At 45.4% G+C, this 19904-nt stretch overlaps 1 protein-coding gene across 2 annotated transcripts in view; it reads right to left on the reverse strand.

Moving 5' to 3' along the window:
- Nucleotides 1-19904, reverse strand: part of LOC129830892 (tax1-binding protein 1 homolog B-like) — a 55199-nt gene that overhangs the window by 19527 nt on the left and 15768 nt on the right. For both annotated transcript variants that reach the window (XM_055893715.1, XM_055893714.1), the window contains exons 5-10: nucleotides 19867-19904; nucleotides 10545-10693; nucleotides 10306-10396; nucleotides 10025-10210; nucleotides 9702-9953; nucleotides 31-207 (exon numbers count right to left, since the gene is read on the reverse strand). The exon at nucleotides 19867-19904 is cut by the window's right edge and continues 121 nt beyond it. In XM_055893715.1, coding sequence (XP_055749690.1) covers nucleotides 31-207; nucleotides 9702-9953; nucleotides 10025-10210; nucleotides 10306-10396; nucleotides 10545-10693; nucleotides 19867-19904 — 893 coding nt within the window. The remainder of the gene's footprint in view (nucleotides 1-30; nucleotides 208-9701; nucleotides 9954-10024; nucleotides 10211-10305; nucleotides 10397-10544; nucleotides 10694-19866) is intronic.

The following is a 19904-nucleotide window of genomic DNA, read 5'->3' on the forward strand; positions in this document are numbered from 1 at the left end:
AGTATTGCAGACAGACAGACAGACACTCACCCCCTGGGCCTCGCTGATCTTGGCCACCTGTCTGCGGAGCCGCTGACACTCCCTGTACTTCTCCTTGTAGTGCTCAGCGGCCATGTGGAGACGCAGCTTCAGCTCCTCCACTTCTCTCTGTAGCTCAGCCTCCGCCTCAGACACCACACACCCCCCCTCACTGGAGGTCCCCACACCCTGGGGGAGGGAGAGTTAGGGGGGAGGATGGAGGAGACAGAGGGAGGTGGGGGAGGGAGAGTTAGGGGAGAGGGTGGAGCAGACAGAGGGAGGTGGGGGAGCGAGTTAGGGGGGTAGAGGGGGAGGGTGGAGCAGACAGAGGGAGGTGGGGGAGGGAGAGTTAGGGGAGAGGGTGGAGCAGACAGAGGGAGAGTTAGGGGGTAGAGGGGGAGGGTGGGGGAGGGAGTTAGGGGGGTAGAGCAGACAGAGGGAGAGTTAGGGGGTAGAGGGGGAGGGTGGAGCAGACAGAGGGATGTGGGGGAGGGAGAGTTAGGGGGTAGAGGGGGAGGGTGGAGCAGACAGAGGGAGGTGGGGGAGGGAGTTAGGGGGGGAGGGGGGAGGGTGGAGCAGACAGAGGGCGGTGGGAGAGGGAAAGTTAGGGGAGAGGGTGGAGTAGACAGAAGGAGTTAGGGGAGATGGTGGAGTAGACAGAAGGAGGTGGGGGAGGGAGTTAGGGGGGTAGAGGGGGAGGGTGGAGCAGACAGAGGGATGTGGGGGAGGGAGAGTTAGGGGGTAGAGAGGGAGGGTGGAGCAGACAGAGGGAGGTGGGGGAGGGAGAGTTAGGGGGTAGAGAGGGAGGGGATTGGGGGAGTAGTTCAGCACAAAGAGATAATTCAGTGTTGATATTCAGTTACTAAACTTGTCTCCAGCACATAGCAGTTCTAAATGAATCTTCTATTTCTATTTTACAAAACTGAGAAAGATAAATCCATGAGAGGAATCCTCCAAAGTTCAAGCCTGAAGCTACTTCCTGGTTCAACTGTATGAATGTGTCTGTGGATATCTATGGTCAGAAATGACCGAATACAAACAGTGTAGTTATTCCCTCCGTAAGGCAATCAAACAACAAAGTGTCAGTATAGAGACAAAGTAGAGTCGCAATTCAACGGCTCAGACACGAGACGTATGTGGCAGGGTCTACAGACAATCACGGATTACAAAAAGAAAACCAGTCCCGTTGCGGACGTCGACGTCTTGCTCCCAGACAAATTAAACAACTTCTTTACACGCTTTGAGGACAATACAGTGCCACCGACGCAGCCCACTACCAAGGACTGTGGGCTCTCCTTCTCCGTGGCCGATGTGAGTAAGACATTTAAGCATGTTAACCCTCACAAGGCTGCCGGCCCAGACGGCATCCCTAGCCACGTCCTCAGAGCATGCGCAGACTACCTGGCTGGTGTCTTTACAGACATATTCAATCTCTCCCTATCCCAGTCGGCTGTCCCCACATGCTTCAAGATGGCCACCATTGTTCCTGTTCCTAAGAAAGCAAAGATAACTGAACCAAATGACTATCGCCCCGTAGCACTCACTTCTGTCATCATTAAGTGTTTTGAGAGACTATTCAAGGATCATATCACCTCGACCTTACCTGACACCCGAGACCCACTTCAATTTCTTTACCACCCAATAGGTCCACAGACGATGCAATCGCCATCACACTGCACACTGCCCTATCCCATCTGGACAAGAGGAAAACCTATGTAAGAATGCTGTTCATTGACTACAGCTCAGCATTCAACACCATAGTAACTTCCAAGCTCATCATTAAGCTTGAGACCCTGGGTCTCGAACCCGCCCTGTGCAACTGGGTCCTGGACTTCCCGACGGGCCGCCCCCCAGGTGGTGAAGGTAGGAAACAACATCTCTACTCTGCTGACCCTCAACACAGTGGCACCACAAGGGTGTGTTCTCAGCCCCCTCCTGTACTCCCTGTTCACCCATGACTGCGTGGCCATGCACGCCTCCAACTCAATTATCAAGTTTGCAGACGACACTACAGTGGTATGCTTGATTACCAACAACGACAAGACAGCCTACAGGGAGGAGGTGAGGGCCCTCAGAGTGTGGTGTCAGGAAAATAACCTCTTACTCAATGTCAGCAAAACAAAATAGATGATCGTGGACTTCAGGAAACAGCAAAGGGAGCAGCCCCCTATCCACATTGATGGGACAGTAGTGGAGAAAGTTCCTCTGTGTTCATATCACCGACAAACTGAAACGGTCCACGCACACAGACAGTGTGGTGAAGAAGGCGCAACAGTGCCTCTTCAACCGCAGGAGGCTGAAAGAACCATCACTAACTTTTACAGGTGCACAATTGAGAGCATCCTGTCGGGCTGTATCACCGCCTGGTACGGCAACTGCACCGCCCACAACCGCAAGGCTCTCTAGAGGGTGGTGCGGTCTGCACCACGCATCACCGGGGGCAAACTACCTGCCCTCCAGGACACCTACAACACCCGATGTCACAGGAAGGCCAAAAAGATCATCAAGGACATCAACCACCCGAGCCACTGCCTGTTCACCCCGCTATCATCCAGAAGGCGAGGTCAGTACAGGTGCATCAAAGCTGGGACCGAGAGACTGAAGAACAACTTCCATCTCAATGCCATCAGACTGTTAAACAGCCATCACTAACACAGTGAGGCAGCTGCCTACATACAGACTTGATATCATTGGCCACTTAATAAATGGAACACTAGTCACTTTAATAATGCCACTTTAAGAATGTTTACATAAGGGGGGACAAAATGGCCCCGTAAAGAGAACGCTGTTTCAGCGAGGTCCCGTGGCATTCGTAAATGTATATTTTTACATTAATCTCCTAGCTTGAAAAAGTGGTAGAATTGGCTAAATAAGTTATCCTACAATGAGTCTTGACGGCTATTTCTCAAAAATCTCCGACAACATGCCCAGCAGAGCTACTAAGAACTCGACCAAAATCACCATCCCTGTAGATGTGCAGGAGGAGCTAGCGAAGCTAACAACATTGCGGATCCAGGCACAATGGACCTGGTAATTCAAAAGATGAAGGATAACATTACTAAAGTGATCGATGTTAATTAAGATAAGAACAATCTTGGAAGCAATAGCAGGCCATTCAGCTGAACTACAGAGGGTTGTCAAGCGTGTTGATGAGGCGGAAGGAAGAACTGCTACAGTGGAAACTTCAACTACATCTATGGACACTAAGATAAAAGCACTTGAGAAACATGTGCGCGAACTGGCGGAGCACATTGACGACTTGGATAATCGAGGACGCAGATGCAATATTCGTGTTGTGGGACTCACGGAAAATTCTGAAGGGACAGGTTCAATACATTTTTTTGAGGAATGGATCCCTGACTACCTACAAATGGACACTAAGGCTGGTCGTGTGAACCTGGACAGAGCCCATCGCTCTCAAGCACCGATACCCGGTCCCAACCTGAGCCCACGGCCGGTGGTTATAAAGTTCCAGAACTTCACCGACAAGCAGCGCGTTATGGATGCGGCTAGAAACATCGGCTCTGACGGTAGTCAACGTAAAGGTCCAAAGGTCTCATTCTTCAATGATTATTCCACAGCGGTTGTACGAAGACGCAAAGGGTTTGATGAGGCGAAGGCTCGACTCAAGAGAATGAAGATGGACTACACACTGCTGTACCCGGCCACATTGAAGATTATGGTCAACGGATCGCCTAAAAAAAACTATACACACCTGAAGAGGCTGCTGCGTTTATTGACTCTCTCGGGTAAATAACTTTAAGCTGCACCTCCGCGGCATTGGATAACTTTTTTATTTTATTTGAATCTGATCATGAAACAGTGGTGTGAGTTCTCACATGCTCCGGTTCAGTAATATTCGTATCTTTATTATTTTTCTTGCTAAAGTAACTGCCGCTATAGCTCAGGCTGAGATATGTGTGAATCTATATTGGTGCCCAGGCTTGGTTTTAGGTGGAAGATCCTCAATCTTCTTCTATTGATTTCCATATATATAAAGGATGAGGCTATTGAGTGGCAATGCAGATTTAAGAGTCTACATTGGAAAGTTGAAATCCCCTGTATGTTAGCTAGTGGGAAAACCCCCTTTTGGATCTTTACATGTTTCATTTTTGGGTTTAGTATAGTTCGAGTTCAGGGTTTATATCGTTTGTTTATGCTCGGTGAGATAGAAGAGAGTTCAACACATGGAAAAAGGTACCACCCCACTTTTACAGTAGGATTCAGTCTGGATATTGAATGGTCAAAGTGCAATGCCAGGTAACAGACTGTGTTTATGTACATGGAACAATAGAGGAAGCCATAACCCCATTAAAAGGAAGAAGGTACTGTCTTTAAAAAATATATATATATATTGATATTGCCCTGTTGCAAGAAACTCATTTGGATGATAAAGAGCATCTGAAATTACAACATGGGGGGTTTGGTCAAGTGTTTTTCTCATAATTTACATCCAGAAGTAGAGGTGTAGCAATTCTTGTGAAAAAGAACTTACCACTTAAGGTCTTGAATTGTGTGAAAGATAAATTTGGTCGCTTTGTTATAATTAATGGGCAGAACATTTCCATAATGAATATTTACTTCCCCCCCTGCCCACCTCCCTGATTTCCTCACTAAGGTATTTCTAGACTTTTCAGAATTAAACTCAGACACTGCAATGGTTGGAGGAGATTTTAATTGTTTGTTGAACCCCCTTATTGATAAGTTTCCCAGCGGTATAGCTTCACTCTCTCCTCGAGCGAAGTCACTTAAAGCAATTTGTGATGATCTGGGGTATGCTGATGTTTGGAGAACTTTTCACCCCTCCAAAAGAGAGTTCACTTTTTTCTCTGCACCTCATGGATGTCAGACTAGAATAGATTACTTTTTTATGCCCAGGACGTCTTTGCAGTCTGTTTTATCCGCTAGGATAGGAAGCATAGTCATATCTGATCATGCAGAGGTGATCCTGGACATAAAACTCAATGGGCATTCAATCTGTCAAGACATTGGAGGCTGAATACAACCATCCTTAAAGACCATACATTCACATCATATTTTATTACATAGTTTAAAGCATTTTTCTCTATTAACTCTCAATCAACAGATAACCCCTCGCTCCTTTGGGAAACCTGTAAAGCGTACGCCAGGGGTCTGATTATGTCATACACAGCCACTAAGAGGCGGAAAAAGCGTGAAAAGCAAAAAACGTTAGAGGGTGAATTAGGAACTAAAGAGAAAGACTATATTAAAACTCCCACTCCTGCCCTTTTAAAGGAAATATCAGTTTTTAGATCAACGTTGGACTCTCTCCTAACACAGGACGCTGGAAAGAAAATGGGATTTGTCAGGCAAAAGCTAAGGAAAGTACTTGATAAGCCAGGAAAGTACTTGGTGTACCTAGCTAAAAAGAGATCTGACTCACAGTCAATTGCTACTATTAATGATTCTGATGGCAATCATTTATATGAAAATAAATTGCTAAATTACTCATTTAAGAAATCTTATGCAAATCTTTATGCCTCAGAACTGCCAAATGATGCACCCAAATTAATGGAGAACTTCTTTTCTAAGATTGAGCTGCCTACTATCTCCGAAGAACAGAGGTCTCTCCTTAATGCCCCTATTACCGAGGAAGAGATAATGTTCGCAATTAAGAATCTGCAAAATGGTAATGCCCCAGGACCAGATGGGTTTTGTAGTGAGTTCTATAAAGAGTTCCATGGCCTGATCCTTGAGCCATTGCGTGATATGTTTAACCACTCATTTTCAAATGACCAGCTCCCTCAAACGCTGAGTGAAGCCAACATATCTTTTATTCTCAAAAAGGGAAAATGTCCAGAGTCTTGTTCCTCGTACAGACCAATTTCCCTTCTGAATGTGTATGGAACATTGCTTTCTAAAATTCTAGCCACAAGATTAGAGGACTCACTGCCACTAATTGTGAAAGGAGACCAAACTGGCTTCATTAAGGGCCGTAAGTCATGCAACAATGTCAGGCAGCTTCTTAATGTCACGAATCCCGCTTCCTGAGTCTGTTTTTGCCTGTGTTCTGTCCTGGAGTGTTTTTTCCGGTGTCCTGGAACGCACCCTGTATCTCTGAGTACCTGCACCTGTATCCCATCAGCTATCTGCACACCTGCTCCTGATCATCACCCCTCCACTTCATAAGCGCTGACCTGACATCCATTCCCTGCCGGATCGTTAGCCATGAACAGTATGTTGTGCCAGCGTATCAGCCTCCAGTTTGATAGAGTTTGTTTTGTTGTTTAGTACGTCTTGCTTGCCTTGAACTCACCTCCGTTTTCTCTGTCTACAGTCATTCACCCGGAACACTCATCCCATCCCTACCTGGTCGTCGGTGACTTCAGTTACTTACTTGGATCTGCCTATTCTATCCAAACAACTCACCTCCGCTGCCCGCTCCGCCACTTGGATTTTTCTATCACTACATTTACACTACATTTAAATATTCACCTTCGTCTTACTCTCCTTGTCCTGGTCTGCTTCTGGGTTCTACTTTAGAAAACCGTGACACTTAATGTAATTCAAGCCTACCAACAAAGTGCTATGGATGGTCTTGTGCTCTCCCTAGATGCTGAGAAGGCATTTAATCGTGTGGAGTGGTCTTACATATTCTTTTCTCTAAATACATTTGGTCTAGGGGACAACTTTATAAAATGGGTGAAAGTTGTATATGATGATCCTCAGGCTGCTGTCCTTACTAATGGGCTAAGGTCAAATAGCTTCTGGGCTGTCCTTTGTCCCCTCTCCTATTTGCACTCGTTATGGAACCACTGGCCGAGGCCATCAGGGTAACGCCTGCTATACAGGGGCTGCTCATTGGTGATGTTCACCATAAAATAAGCTTGTATGCTGATGATGTCCTGATATTCATCTCTAGTCCCGAGACTTCAACTACATCTCTTATTAATATTATTGAATTATTCAGCAAATTCTCAGGCTACAAGATTTACTTAACTAAATCAGAGGCTATGCCACTTGATAACCTTCACTCTGTACCTAATACTTCACCCCCTTCCCTTTTAAATGGTCTCCTTCAGGTTTTACGTATCTGGGTATATTTGCAACTCCTAAATTCCAGCAAATGTACAGAGCCAATTTTGTTCCCTTGTTTGATACAATAAGACAGGATCTGGAGCGCTGGAACTCTCTCCCTTCTTGGTTGGGTAGAATATCCCTCTTGAAAATTAACATTTTACCTAGACTACTTTACCCAATATCCAAATGATCCCAGTATTACTCTCCAATAAGGTAATAAAGGATGGAAATGGATGGCTAAGTTCCTTCATATGGAGTAAACGCAAGCCAAGACTTAAGGTGGCAATATTGCAGCTGCCAAGTTCTATGGGTGGCTTGGATCTGCCCAATATCAGGTTCTATCAGTGGTGTGCCCACCTATGTTATATTTCTGATTGAATCACAAGCGATGACTCCTCTATTTGGTTAGACATTGAGACTTCTTTTTCAAAATACCCCTTACAAGATCTTTTATTTTTCAAAAGTTTTAAGTCTGTAGAAGATCACTGCAATAATCCTATTACACTTAACACTGGAGGTCAGTTCAACGCTTCCTGGGAAGGTCCAAACTAACCTCTGCTCTTACCCCAATTCTTAACAACCCAGATTTTGGTCCAGGATTGCTGGATGCTGGCTTTAACTTTTGGCTTAATAAGGGCATACGCAGACTAAAGGACTTATTTGCTGATAAGATTTTATTGTCATTTGAGCAGATGGTCGAGAAATATCGACTCCCAAAGCAGGACTTTTTCTGCTTCCTACAAGTAAGACATTATATTTTGAAGAGCACCACCTTAATTGGCAACCCTGATATGTCTGTCATTGAAATAATGCTTTTTTTCCCACAAATGTCTGTAAGTCTGTTTTATGATGCTTTAAGGTCATTTTCTGCTGTTGACACACAGAGGGTGAAACAAGTGTGGGAGAAAGAATTGTCTGTTACTATTGACGAAGAGATGTGGGAGGACATTTGGAGATATGCAAAAACAATATCTATACGTAATCGTACTAGAGCAATCCAATTAAGAATAATACACAGATTGCATATATCCCCAAATCGCAGACATGCCTTTAGCCCCTCTTCCTCTTCTCCTCAGTGTCTTAAATGCAAAACTGATACAGGCACCCTAACACATTGTTTATGGTCATGTACCAAAATACAAAGATACTGGTCTGGTGTTCTGCAAGAAATTGAAAAGATCCTAGGGGTTGATCTAGAATTGGACCCAGTTTCTTTACTGTTAGGTCTCCCTAGTAGGCATGTTACTTCTGTGGGTAAGAGGAGGCTTTACAACATCCTTACCTTTGCAGCGAGGAAAAACATCATTTTACAGTGGATTAGAGATAAGGTTCCTTCTATTAAAGATTGGCATAAGATACTATTTGAATGGGTGCCTCTGGAATATCTGACATGTACATTGCATTCTAAAACAGATCAGTTCTACAAAGTATGGGAACCTTATTTAAATTACCTAGAACCTGAGGTATCAGCTATTATGCTGCAAGGATCGTCTTAGAATGGTGGTGATCTATGTATTTCATAATTACACTGTACGTTCCATGTGTGGAACCTAACTTCTTAGTTTAAACTGAGCTTTTTTGTTTAATTTCTGTTGGTATGTTTGTTTAAAATGTATGTATTGAGAGACGCAATGATGGGGATGGGGTGAGAGAAGCGCCGAGCGGGGAGAGGAAAAAGGTGTACGTATGTATGGGTGGGTATGTGTGTGTATGTATGTATGTGTGTATGTATGCATATGTATGTATGTGTATGTAGGATATATATATATATATGCGCAGGTATGTGTAAGTGAGTGCTGTTTTTTTTTGCTTTGTCTCTGTTGTTGTATCTCTTAATATGGGTGAAAATTGTGAAATTCCAATAAAAATACTGTTACAAAAAAAAATAATGTTTACATAACTCGCATTACTCATCTCATGTGTATATAATGTATACTATATCCTTCACTATCTATTCTTTACTATCTATTGCATCTTAGCCGCTCTGTCACTGCTCATCCATATGTTTTATACTTATATATTCTCATCCCATTCCTTTACTAGATTGTATTAGGTTTTGTTGTGGAATTGTTAGATATTACCTGTTAGATACTGCTGCACTGTCATATCTAGAAGCAGAAGAATTTCACTACACTCACAATAACATCTGCTAACCATGTGTATGTGACCAATAAAATTTGATATACTTGAAGAAATTATGAGATGGTAATCTCCCTGACCAATGAATGGGGGAATGTTTAATGCCCCGCCCAGCAGACTGTTGACCAATCACGTTCACGTTGTCATGCTGCGTCACACCGTTGCTAAGCTAATAATCACCCAATCCCTTCATAAACGTCAGGGTGAGTCAAGAAACCTGCCTATTTTCCTTCACTAAACATGCCTATTTTCCTTGACTATACGATATTCCATAGAACAAGTTAATTATCTCACATCTCTGAAAAGATTTGTAATGTGCTTCTTGTTCATGTAATTCATGCTAATATTGTGTTTTGTGCTAGCGCCCAATTGACTCCCATTCACTCCTTGACCCAGAATGCACCACACAGTCCATTTACAACGTAGGGGCAACATGCACAATGGCCGTTAATATGAATTGAATGGAGTTTACCATCTTCTCATTTCTGTTATGGTCCCCTTACCACTTCCTGCTGGGAGGTGGTCCTCATGTGGTCCAACTGCGTCTCCATCCTCCGGCATTCGGCCTGGGCATCGGCCAGGCTGGCACGGAGGGCGTCGGCCTCTAGGCGGGCGCGGTACAGCTCAGTCATGGTGCGATCGCGGGCGTTCGCTGAGTCACGGAGTTCCGACGCCAACATGGCGGCCTGCTGGCGAGACGCCTGGAGCTGCTCTTCACACTGGCGAAGCTGCTCCCTCAGACGACCCATCTCAGCCTGGAGAGAAGGCAGAGCAGACCGGTTAATACACACACACACACACACACTCCCCCCACAACCCCCTTCACCTTGTCGACAGCGTGTGTGTGCAGCTCTTTCTCCAGGCGGTCCTTCTGAGTGACGCAGGCTCGGAGCCTGTCCAGTTCTTCCTGGAACTGAGCGATGGTCACCTCTCTATTGAGCTCCACAGCCTTCAGCATCTGCAGCTCTGCACTCAGCTTGGTGTTCTCCAGCTCCGTGCTGCGCAGGTGGCCCTACACACACACACACGGACACAAGATTAGAAACTCACAGACATACAACTGCGTACACACACACACACACACACAGACAGAGTGTATCCTCTCACCTTGTAGAGGTCCCTCTCGTCCTTCTCGTTCTTCAGTTGAGTCTCCAGACTGTCTCTTTCTGCTGTCAGCTTCTTCAACCTGTCTCTCAGACTGGACAATAACAACAACCATCACAACAGATAGAGGATTCTACTGCAATAACATCAATAATGTTAGTTCTCTGTAGAGTATCTATGGTGTGTGCATTTCTCCTCAACAGTCCAGTTCCTTTCCTTCCAGTGTGTGTGTTCCTCCTCACCAGTCCAGTTCGGTCTCTTTCTGCAGTCCCCTCTGTGTGACTCCCAGTAGGTCCTCCTCCAGCTGTCTGACCCGGTCTGTGGCCTCCTGCAGCCTCCTCCTCACCTCCCCCCTCTCCTCTGACAGGCCCTGGGAGGAGCGTAGCAGCTCCTGCAACCACACCACAGGACACTTAACCTGTCAATCACACTGTCAACCAATCACAGACACAGGAAGTCAGTCCAGTCAGACCAAGGGTGTCAAACTTGGTTCCTGGAGGGCTGCCGAGTGTTTGCTGGTTTCCTTTCAATTCGTGTTCAATAAGACCTAGACAACCAGGTGAGGGGAGTTCCTATCTAATCAATGACCTTAACTGATCAATCAAGTACAAGGGTCGGGAGGAGCAAAATCATACAGATGCTTGGCCCCCCTGAGTTTGCCCCTTTGTCGATCAATGGAAATGCTGTGTGATAATGAATGTCAGGCATATTTCCCTTCAAACACACTGGCTAGTTTTCCCTCCTAATGTTCTGAATAGGATAGGCGACAGGGAGAGGAAGCCAGTACTAGTTTTCCCTCCTAATGTTCTGAATAGGACAGGTCCCAGAGAGAGGAAGCCAGTACTAGTTTTCCCTCCTAATGTTCTGAATAGGACAGGTCCCATAGAGAGGAAGCCAGTACTAGTTTTCCCTCCTAATGTTCTGAATAGGACAGGTGACAGAGAGAGGAAGCCAGTACTAGTTTTCCCTCCTAATGTTCTGAATAGGACAGGTGACAGAGAGAGGAAGCCAGTACTAGTTTTCCCTCCTAATGTTCTGAATAGGACAGGCGACAGAGAGAGGAAGCCAGTACTACTTTTCCCTCCTAATGTTCTGAATAGGACAGGCAACAGGGAGAAGAAGCCAGTACTAGTTTTCCTTCCTAATGTTCTGAATAGGACAGGCGACAGGGAGAGGAAGCCAGTACTAGTTTTCCCTCCTAATGTTCTGAATAGGACAGGTGACAGGGAGAGGAAGCCAGTACTAGTTTTCCCTCCTAATGTTCTGAATAGGACAGGCGACAGGGAGAGGAAGCCAGTACTAGTTTTCCCTCCTAATGTTCTGAATAGGACAGGCGACAGGGAGAGGAAGCCAGTACTAGTTTTCCCTCCTAATGTTCTGAATAGGACAGGCGACAGGGAGAGGAAGCCAGTACTAGTTTTCCCTCCTAATGTTCTGAATAGGACAGGCGACAGGGAGAGGAAGCCAGTACTAGTTTTCCCTCCTAATGTTCTGAATAGGACAGGCAACAGAGAGAGGAAGCCAGTACTAGTTTTCCCTCCTAATGCTCTGAATAGGACAGGCGACAGAGAGAGGAAGCCAGTACTATCCTGTACCTGGTCCAGCCAGTGATCTCTCCTGTTGGAACAAGCTCATGTTGAGAAGTAGAGGACATTAAATCACCCACAACACACACTGCCCCTGACAGACAAGAATGCCTACACACACCCATTCATCTCTCAACACACACAGACACACACACACACTTGTGCATCAGATGCAAACAGACAGGTGCAGTATACGAAAAATATATAAACACACACACACCTTGTCTCCCTCTGGGCTTGGATCCCTGGATGGCCGTATGATTTAACTGCAGACGTTTGGGAGGCACTTCAGCAGCGCATAAAGACCTTATAAAAAGTGTCATCGTAAAACTAGCAGCCGCAAAATATGTACTTATGTTTTCATGTTCCAGCTAAAGGATATTTTAATCAGTGCTGACTAGGTATCCCCCTTTCCCGTACTACAGAGAGACACACACACACACACACACACACACACACACACACACACACACACACACACACACACACACTTCAAGCAAAGTTCATGTCTAAGAGAAAGCACCAGGGGGCAGTAAGAGACTGGTTCCTACATCATCATATATCATCCCCTGGCTGTTTGGTTATTCACTCTACAGCACAACAAAAATAAATTACAACATTTAAGTCATTCTCAGCAGGTGCACTAAGATGAAAGATGAGACAGGAAAAGGTGAGAGAAAGCCAGAGAGGGGGAGAGAGCGAGAGAAAGAGAGAGCAATGGAGAGAGAGAAAGAGAAAAACACAGAGAGGGCGAGAGAGATAGTAGTTCCCCTAGTAGAATGGCGTGACTGAGTCATGTTTGTCCCTAAAGCTGGGCTGGGCCTTGTTTCCCTCAGGTGGTTTTGTGGACACCAGTCTCTCATTCCACACACATTGCAAGCGGGTGGCATTGTTAGTGTGTGTCTGTGCGGGTGAATAAGAATGTGTGTGTGGGGGTAGGCGGAGTAGTTTGTGGGATTGACTGTGTGTGTGTGTGGGCTTGACGTCATATTTGATTACTCTGCGGTTGAGATGGAATCGCCCTGACGCCAGATGCTTGGGAGACCGTATCCCGTTAGCGTTCAGGCCCAGTGACTCAGATCGTTAAAGAGGGACAGAGAGACTGGCACACACACACAAACAAGCAAAGAAAAAAAAAGAAAAAACAATGACACTCTGCAAATACACAGTTCACACAGAGAAGCACACACACACACACACACACACACACTGCTTTGTGTGTTCAAACATGGTCAGAGATCATTCATAAACTTCAGGCCTTTGATGTTTTTAACCTGTGATCACTGAAGAGGAACTGGCACCGACCGACTATATCGACTCACAGGTGTCTCCCCTGCTCCCCCTCTCTGTACAGCTTCCTGACTACAATATACAGTGCATTTGGAAATAATTCAGACCCCTCAACCTTTTACACATTATGTTACGTCACAGCCTAATTCTAAAATGGATTAAATTGTTATTATTTTCCTCATCAATCTACACACAATACCCCATAATGACTAAGCAGAAACAGGGTTGCAGAAATGAATACATAACTATTCAGACTCTTTACTCAGCACTTTGTTGAAGCACCTTTGGCAGTAATTACAGCCTTGACTCTTCTTGGTATGACGCTACAAGCTTGGCACACCTGTATTTGGGGAGTTTCTCCCATTCTTCTCTGCAGATCCTCTCAACCTCTGTCAGGTTGGATGGGGAGGGTTGCTGCACAGCTATTTTCAGGTCTCTCCAAAGATGTTTGATCGGGTTCAAGTCTGGGCTCTGGCTGGTCCACTGAAAGACATTCAGAGACTTGTCCCGAAGCCACTCCTGCGTTGTCTTGGCTGTGTGCTTAGGGTCGTTGTCCTGACCCCAGTCTGAGGTCCTGAGTGCTCTGGAGCAGGTTTTCATCAAGGATCCCTCTGGACTTTACTCTGTTCATCTTCCCCTCGATCCTGACTAGTCTCCCAGTACCTGCCGCTGAAAAACATCCCCACAGCATGATGCTGCCACCGCCATGCTTCACCGTAGGGATGGTGCCAGGTTTCCTCCAGACGTGACACTTGGCATTCAGGCCAAAGAGTTCAATCTTGGTTTCATCAGACCAGAGAATGTTGTTCAGGCAAAATAGTTCTTTAAGTGCCTTTTGTAAACTCCAAGCAGGCTGTCATGTACCTTTTACTTTGGAGTGGCTTCCGTCTGGCCACTCTACCATAAAAGCCTGATTGGTGGAGTGCTGCAGATATGGTTGTCCATTTGGAAGGTTCTCCAATCTCCACAGAGGACCTCTGGAGCGCTGTCTGAGTGCCCATCGGGTTCTTGGTCACCTCCCTGGCCAAAGCCCTTCTCCCCCGATTGCTCAGTTTGGCCGGGCGGCCAGCTCTAGGAAGAGTCTTGGTGGTTACAAACATCTTCCATTTAAAAATGATGAATCACTGTGATCTTGGGGACCAGAAATGTTTTGGTACCCTTCCCCAGATCTGTGCCTCGACACAATCCTGTCGTCTCGGAGCTCTATAGACAATTCCTTCAACCTTATGGCTTGGTTTAGCTCTGAAATGCACTGTCAACTGTGGGACCTTACATAGACAGGTGTGTGCCTTTCCAAATAATGTCCAATCAATTGAATTTACCGCAGGTGCACTCCAATCAAGTTGTGGAAACATCTTGGGGATGATCAATGGAAACAGGATGCACCTGAGCTCAATTTCGATTCTCCTAGCAAAGGTTCTGAACACTTTTAAGGTATATTTTATATATACTCTTTATATACATTTAGTCGACTGGTCGATTGTTTGGTCGATAGACTTTTGGTCTTTAGTCGAACATTCAGTCGCAAATTACTATAATTTTTTTCATGGTGCATAAGAGACCGGTCTGATTCGCACCTGTCTCAGTGTACTAATCCATTGTGGAGGCTGTGGGGATGGCACAGTCCATCACTCTAAGACGTGCATTACTGAAGTTGTATATGGTGATATTATGTAAGAACAATGGTGCAACACTAATAAAACAGATATTTCGTAACAAACGCGTCATCTCCCGCGTTGGATAGCGGTCGCTGTCTGCAGTTCTGAAGCATTGTGCTGTTGAATTGGCGCCTTTTCCTAGACCATGCTGCTTTGTGCATAATAGCAAAGTTAACCAGCATATTGGTGTTGAGAACAATGCGGAGAGAGGAAACCCCAACTTAATTAGGTCTATAATCAATAGCCTAATTGTTAAATGTGCCTGGCTTTATAAATCCTCTGTATATACAGTACCAGTCAGGTTTGGACACACCTACTCATTCAAGGGTTTTTCTTTATTTTTACTATTTTCTACATTGTAGAATAGTGAAGACATCAAAACTATAAAATAATACATATGGAATCACGTAGTAACCAAAAAAGTTTTAAATTAAATTCTTTTTTATATATGAGATTCTTCAAAGTAGCCGCCCTTTGCCTTGATGACAGCTTTGCACACTCTTGGCATTCTCCCAACCAGCTTCACCTGGAATTATTTTCCAAGTCTTGAAGGAGTTCCCACATATGCTGAGGACTTGTTGGCTGCTTTTCCTTCACTCTGCAGCCAAACTCATCCCAAACTATCTCAATTGGGGTGAGGTAGGGGTGATTGTGGAGGTCGGGTAATTGTGGAGGCCAGGTCATCTGATGCAGCACTCCATCACTCTGCTTCTTGGTCAAATATCCCTTACACAGCCTGGGAGGTGTTTTGGGTCATTGTCATGTTGAAAAACAAATGATAGTCCCACAAAGCGCAAACCAGATGGGATGGCGTATCGATTCAGAATGCTGTGGTAGCCATGCTGGTTAAGTGTGCCTTGAATTCTAAATACACTGCTCAAAAAAATAAAGGGAACACTTAAACAACACAATGTAACTCCAAGTCAATCACACTTCTGTGAAATCAAACTGTCCACTTAGGAAGCAAACACTGATTGACAATAAATTTCACATGCTGTTGTGCAAATGGAATAGACAAAAGGTGGAAATTATAGGCAATTAGCAAGACACCCCCCAAAACAGGAGTGATTCTGCAGGTGGTGACCACAGACCACTTCTCAGTTCCTATGCTTCCTGGCTGATGTTTTGGTCACTATTGAATGCTGGCGGTGCTCTCACTCTAATGGTAGCATGAGACGGAGTCTACAACCCACACAAGTGGCTCAGGTAGTGCAGTTCATCCAGGATGGCACATCAATGCGAACTGTGGCAAAAAGGTTTGCTGTGTCTGTCAGCGTAGTGTCCAGAGCATGGAGGCGCTACCAGGAGACAGGCCAGTACATCAGGAGACGTGGAGGAGGCCGTAGGAGGGCAACAACCCAGCAGCAGGACCGCTACCTCCGCCTTTGAGCAGGAGGAGCACTGCCAGAGCCTTGCAAAATGACCTCCAGCAGGCCACAAATGTGCATGTGTCTGCTCAAACGGTCAGAAACTGCCTCCATGAGGGTGGTATGAGGGCCCGACGTCCACAGGTGGGGGTTGTGCTTACAGCCCAACACCGTGCAGGACGTTTGGCATTTGCCAGAGAACACCAAGATTGGCAAATTCGCCACTGGCGCCCTGTGCTCTTCACAGATGAAAGCAGGTTCACACTGAGCAAATGAGCACATGTGACAGACGTGACAGAGTCTGGAGACACCGTGGAGAACGTTCTACTGCCTGCAACATCCTCCAGCATGACCGGTTTGGCGATGGGTCAGTCATGGTGTGGGGTGGCATTTCTTTGTGGGGCCGCACAGCCCTCCATGTGCTCGCCAGAGGTAGCCTGACTGCCATTAGGTACCGAGATGAGATCCTCAGACCCCTTGTGAGACCATATGCTGACACATGCACATTTGTGGCCTGCTGGAGGTCATTTTGCAGGGCTCTGGCAGTGCACCTCCTTGCACTAAGGCGGAGGTAGCGGTCCTGCTGCTGGGTTGTTGCCCTCCTACGGCCTCCTCCACGTCTCCTGATGTACTGGCCTCTCTCCTGGTAGCGCCTGCATGCTCTGGACACTACGCTGACAGACACAGCAAACCTTTTTGCCACAGCTCGCATTGATGTGCCATCCTGGATGAACTGCACTACCTGAGCCACTTGTGTGGGTTGTAGACTCCGTCTCATGCTACCACTAGAGTGAGAGCACCGCCAGCATTCAAAAGTGACCAAAACATCAGCCAGGAAGCATAGGAACTGAGAAGTGGTCTGTGGTCACCACCTGCAGAATCACTCCTGTTTTGGGGGGTGTCTTGCTAATTGCCTATAATTTCCACCTTTTGTCTATTCCATTTGCACAACAGCATGTGAAATTTATTGTCAATCAGTGTTGCTTCCTAAGTGGACAGTTTGATTTCACAGAAGTGTGATTGACTTGGAGTTACATTGTGTTGTTTAAGTGTTCCCTTTATTTTTTTGAGCAGTGTATATCACCTACAGTGTCACCAGTAAAGCACCCCCACACCATCACACCTCCTCCTCCATGCTTCATGGTGGGAAACACACATGCAAATATCATCTGTTCACTTACTCTGCGTCTCACAAAGACACGACGGTTGGAACCAAAACTGTCAAATTTGGATTCATCAGACCAAAAGGACAGATTTCCACCAGTCTAATGTCCATTGCTCATGTTGCTCAAGTCTCTTCTGCTTATTGATGTCCTTTAGTAGTAGTTTCTTTGCAGCAATTTGACCATGAAGGCCTGATTCATGCAGTGTCCTCTGAACAGTTGATGTTGAGATGTCTGTTACTTGAAATCTGTGAAGCATTTATTTGGGCTGTAATTTCTGAGGCTGTTAAGTCTAATGATTTTACGGATTGACTGACCTTCATGTCTTAAAGTAATGATGGACTGTCGTTTCTCTTTGCTTATTTGAGCTGTTCTTGCCATAATATGGACTTAGCCATATTTTATCAAATAGGGCTATCTTTTGTATACCACCCCTACCTTGTCATACAACTGATTGGCTCAAACGCATTAAGAAGGAAAGAAATTCCACAAATTAACAAGGCACACCTGTTACTTGAAATGCATTCCAGGTGACTACCTCATGAAGCTGGTTGAGAGAATGCCAAGAGTGTTTAACATTTTTTGATTAATACATGATTCCATATGTGTTATTTCATAGTTTTGATGTATTCACCATTCTTCTACAATGTAGACAATATTTTTTTAAATATAGTTTAAAAAAACTTGAATGAGTAGGTGTTCTAAAACTTTTGACCGGTAGTGTATATATACAGAAATAAGACATTTTCCCTGTTTGTTTAATAGCGTACTGATTCCGTGAGCACCAAGCCTCACACAACCATGTCGGAGAAAGCAATTTCTCAAATGCAGCTGTTTTTAATCTTTGCTATGCTGTAATAAAGGCTTCATACCTTTTCTTTTGACAGAAAAACAGCACCTGTTTGTCACACATACTACTGACGCAGCCATCGCTCCTATACCCTCTTTTCTTATTACTTTTATTATGATCATCATTATAATATGACTAATGGCATTATCATTAGTAGGCTAAGTATAGCAGCCTTGCATAACTACCATCGATCTGTAGGCCTAAGGCCTGTTTAGCGGTCTTCATACCATAACTTACTTAGGCCCATATGTCAATATATAGGCTGCTATACCCATCAATCATGCATTCGTTCATGTCATCACACAGCATACATTTTAGTTTGAAAATCCAATAACAAAGGGAGCCTTGAATAATTAGCCTAAACTATAAAGAAATCATTCCATGTCGGCAATTGCATTCACGAATGCATGCGACTGTTTTTACTCTTTGCTGTAATAAAGGCTTTACAAAAAAGATACACTTATACATTTATTTAGTGTTGTTACCACTAAATGGTCATTTATATTGTAACCTAGCAGCACCTGTTTGGCACAGATAATATCCAGGCCGTGTTTGCTCCTTACCTTTCTGATTTTTCTTGATCACCAGTTGCTTCCACAACTAAGTCAAATTTCTTCCACAGATCTGACTTCCCCTTTCCCTCCTGAGCAACCAGTAAACATTCCCCCATTTTGAGTTTATTTTCACATCCTCCACATCCATTTTGCTGTCACGTGTGTTATAGAGTTGGGAGTTTGTTATAACCAATTTATTGATGTGATTATGATAGGCTATAGGTCAGGCCCTATTGGTCACGTGCATGCGATGCATACATGTGTCACGTAAAGAGAGCAAGGGTTGAGGCAATAGAGAATGTTTTTCCTAAACAAAGGAAGGTTTTGGTAACAGAACATTCTGTGGTGGTCGCTGCAGCAGAGAAGAGAGAGACAACAGCTGCTTGTTGTTTCTCTTCTTTCACCAAGTCTGAGCCTGGCCCAGCGAACTCCCTCTAGAGTCATTTGTGTCTTAATTCTTTCATCAGTGTGCTTAATGCATCCAACAAGCTCAGTACATATAATCGATTTTATTAAAACACATAGGGTGTGTCTATATATAGAAAAATACACAATTTAACATTTCAACCATGGATTGTCCAGCCTCCTGTGCTCATCTCTCCTCCTCTCCCTTCCTCTCTAGCCTCTCTTATCTCTTCCTCTCCACTCTCTTCCTCTCCTCTCCCTTCCTCTCCCTCTCTTCTCCTCTCGAATTCCTCTCTTCCTCTTGGCTCTCTTCCTCTCCTTTCCTCTCTCATCCTCTCCTCTCCCCTTTCTTCCTCTCCTCTCCTCTCTCCCTTCCTCTCCTCCTCTCCACTCCCATCTCTTCCCCCTCTATTCTCCCTTCCTCCCTCACTCCTCTCCCTATCTTCCCCCACTCCTCTCCCTTCCTCCCTCTCTTCCCCCTCTCCTTTCCTCTCTTCCCCCTCTCATCTCCATGCCTCTCCTCCCCCCCTCACCTCTCCCTTCCTCTATTCCCCCCTCACCTCTCCCTTCCTCTCTTCTCTCCTCTCCCTCTCTTTCCCCTCCTCTCTTCTTCCCTCCCCCCTCCCCTCCCCTCTCCCTTCCCCCCTCTCCTCTCCCGTCCTCTCTTCCCCCTCTCCTCTCCCTCCCTCACCTGGTTGTGCGTGCGTAGAAGGTAGCACGTCTCCCTCT

The sequence above is a fragment of the Salvelinus fontinalis genome, chromosome 32 (genome assembly GCF_029448725.1).
Source record: "Salvelinus fontinalis isolate EN_2023a chromosome 32, ASM2944872v1, whole genome shotgun sequence".
Classification (NCBI taxonomy): domain Eukaryota; kingdom Metazoa; phylum Chordata; class Actinopteri; order Salmoniformes; family Salmonidae; genus Salvelinus; species Salvelinus fontinalis.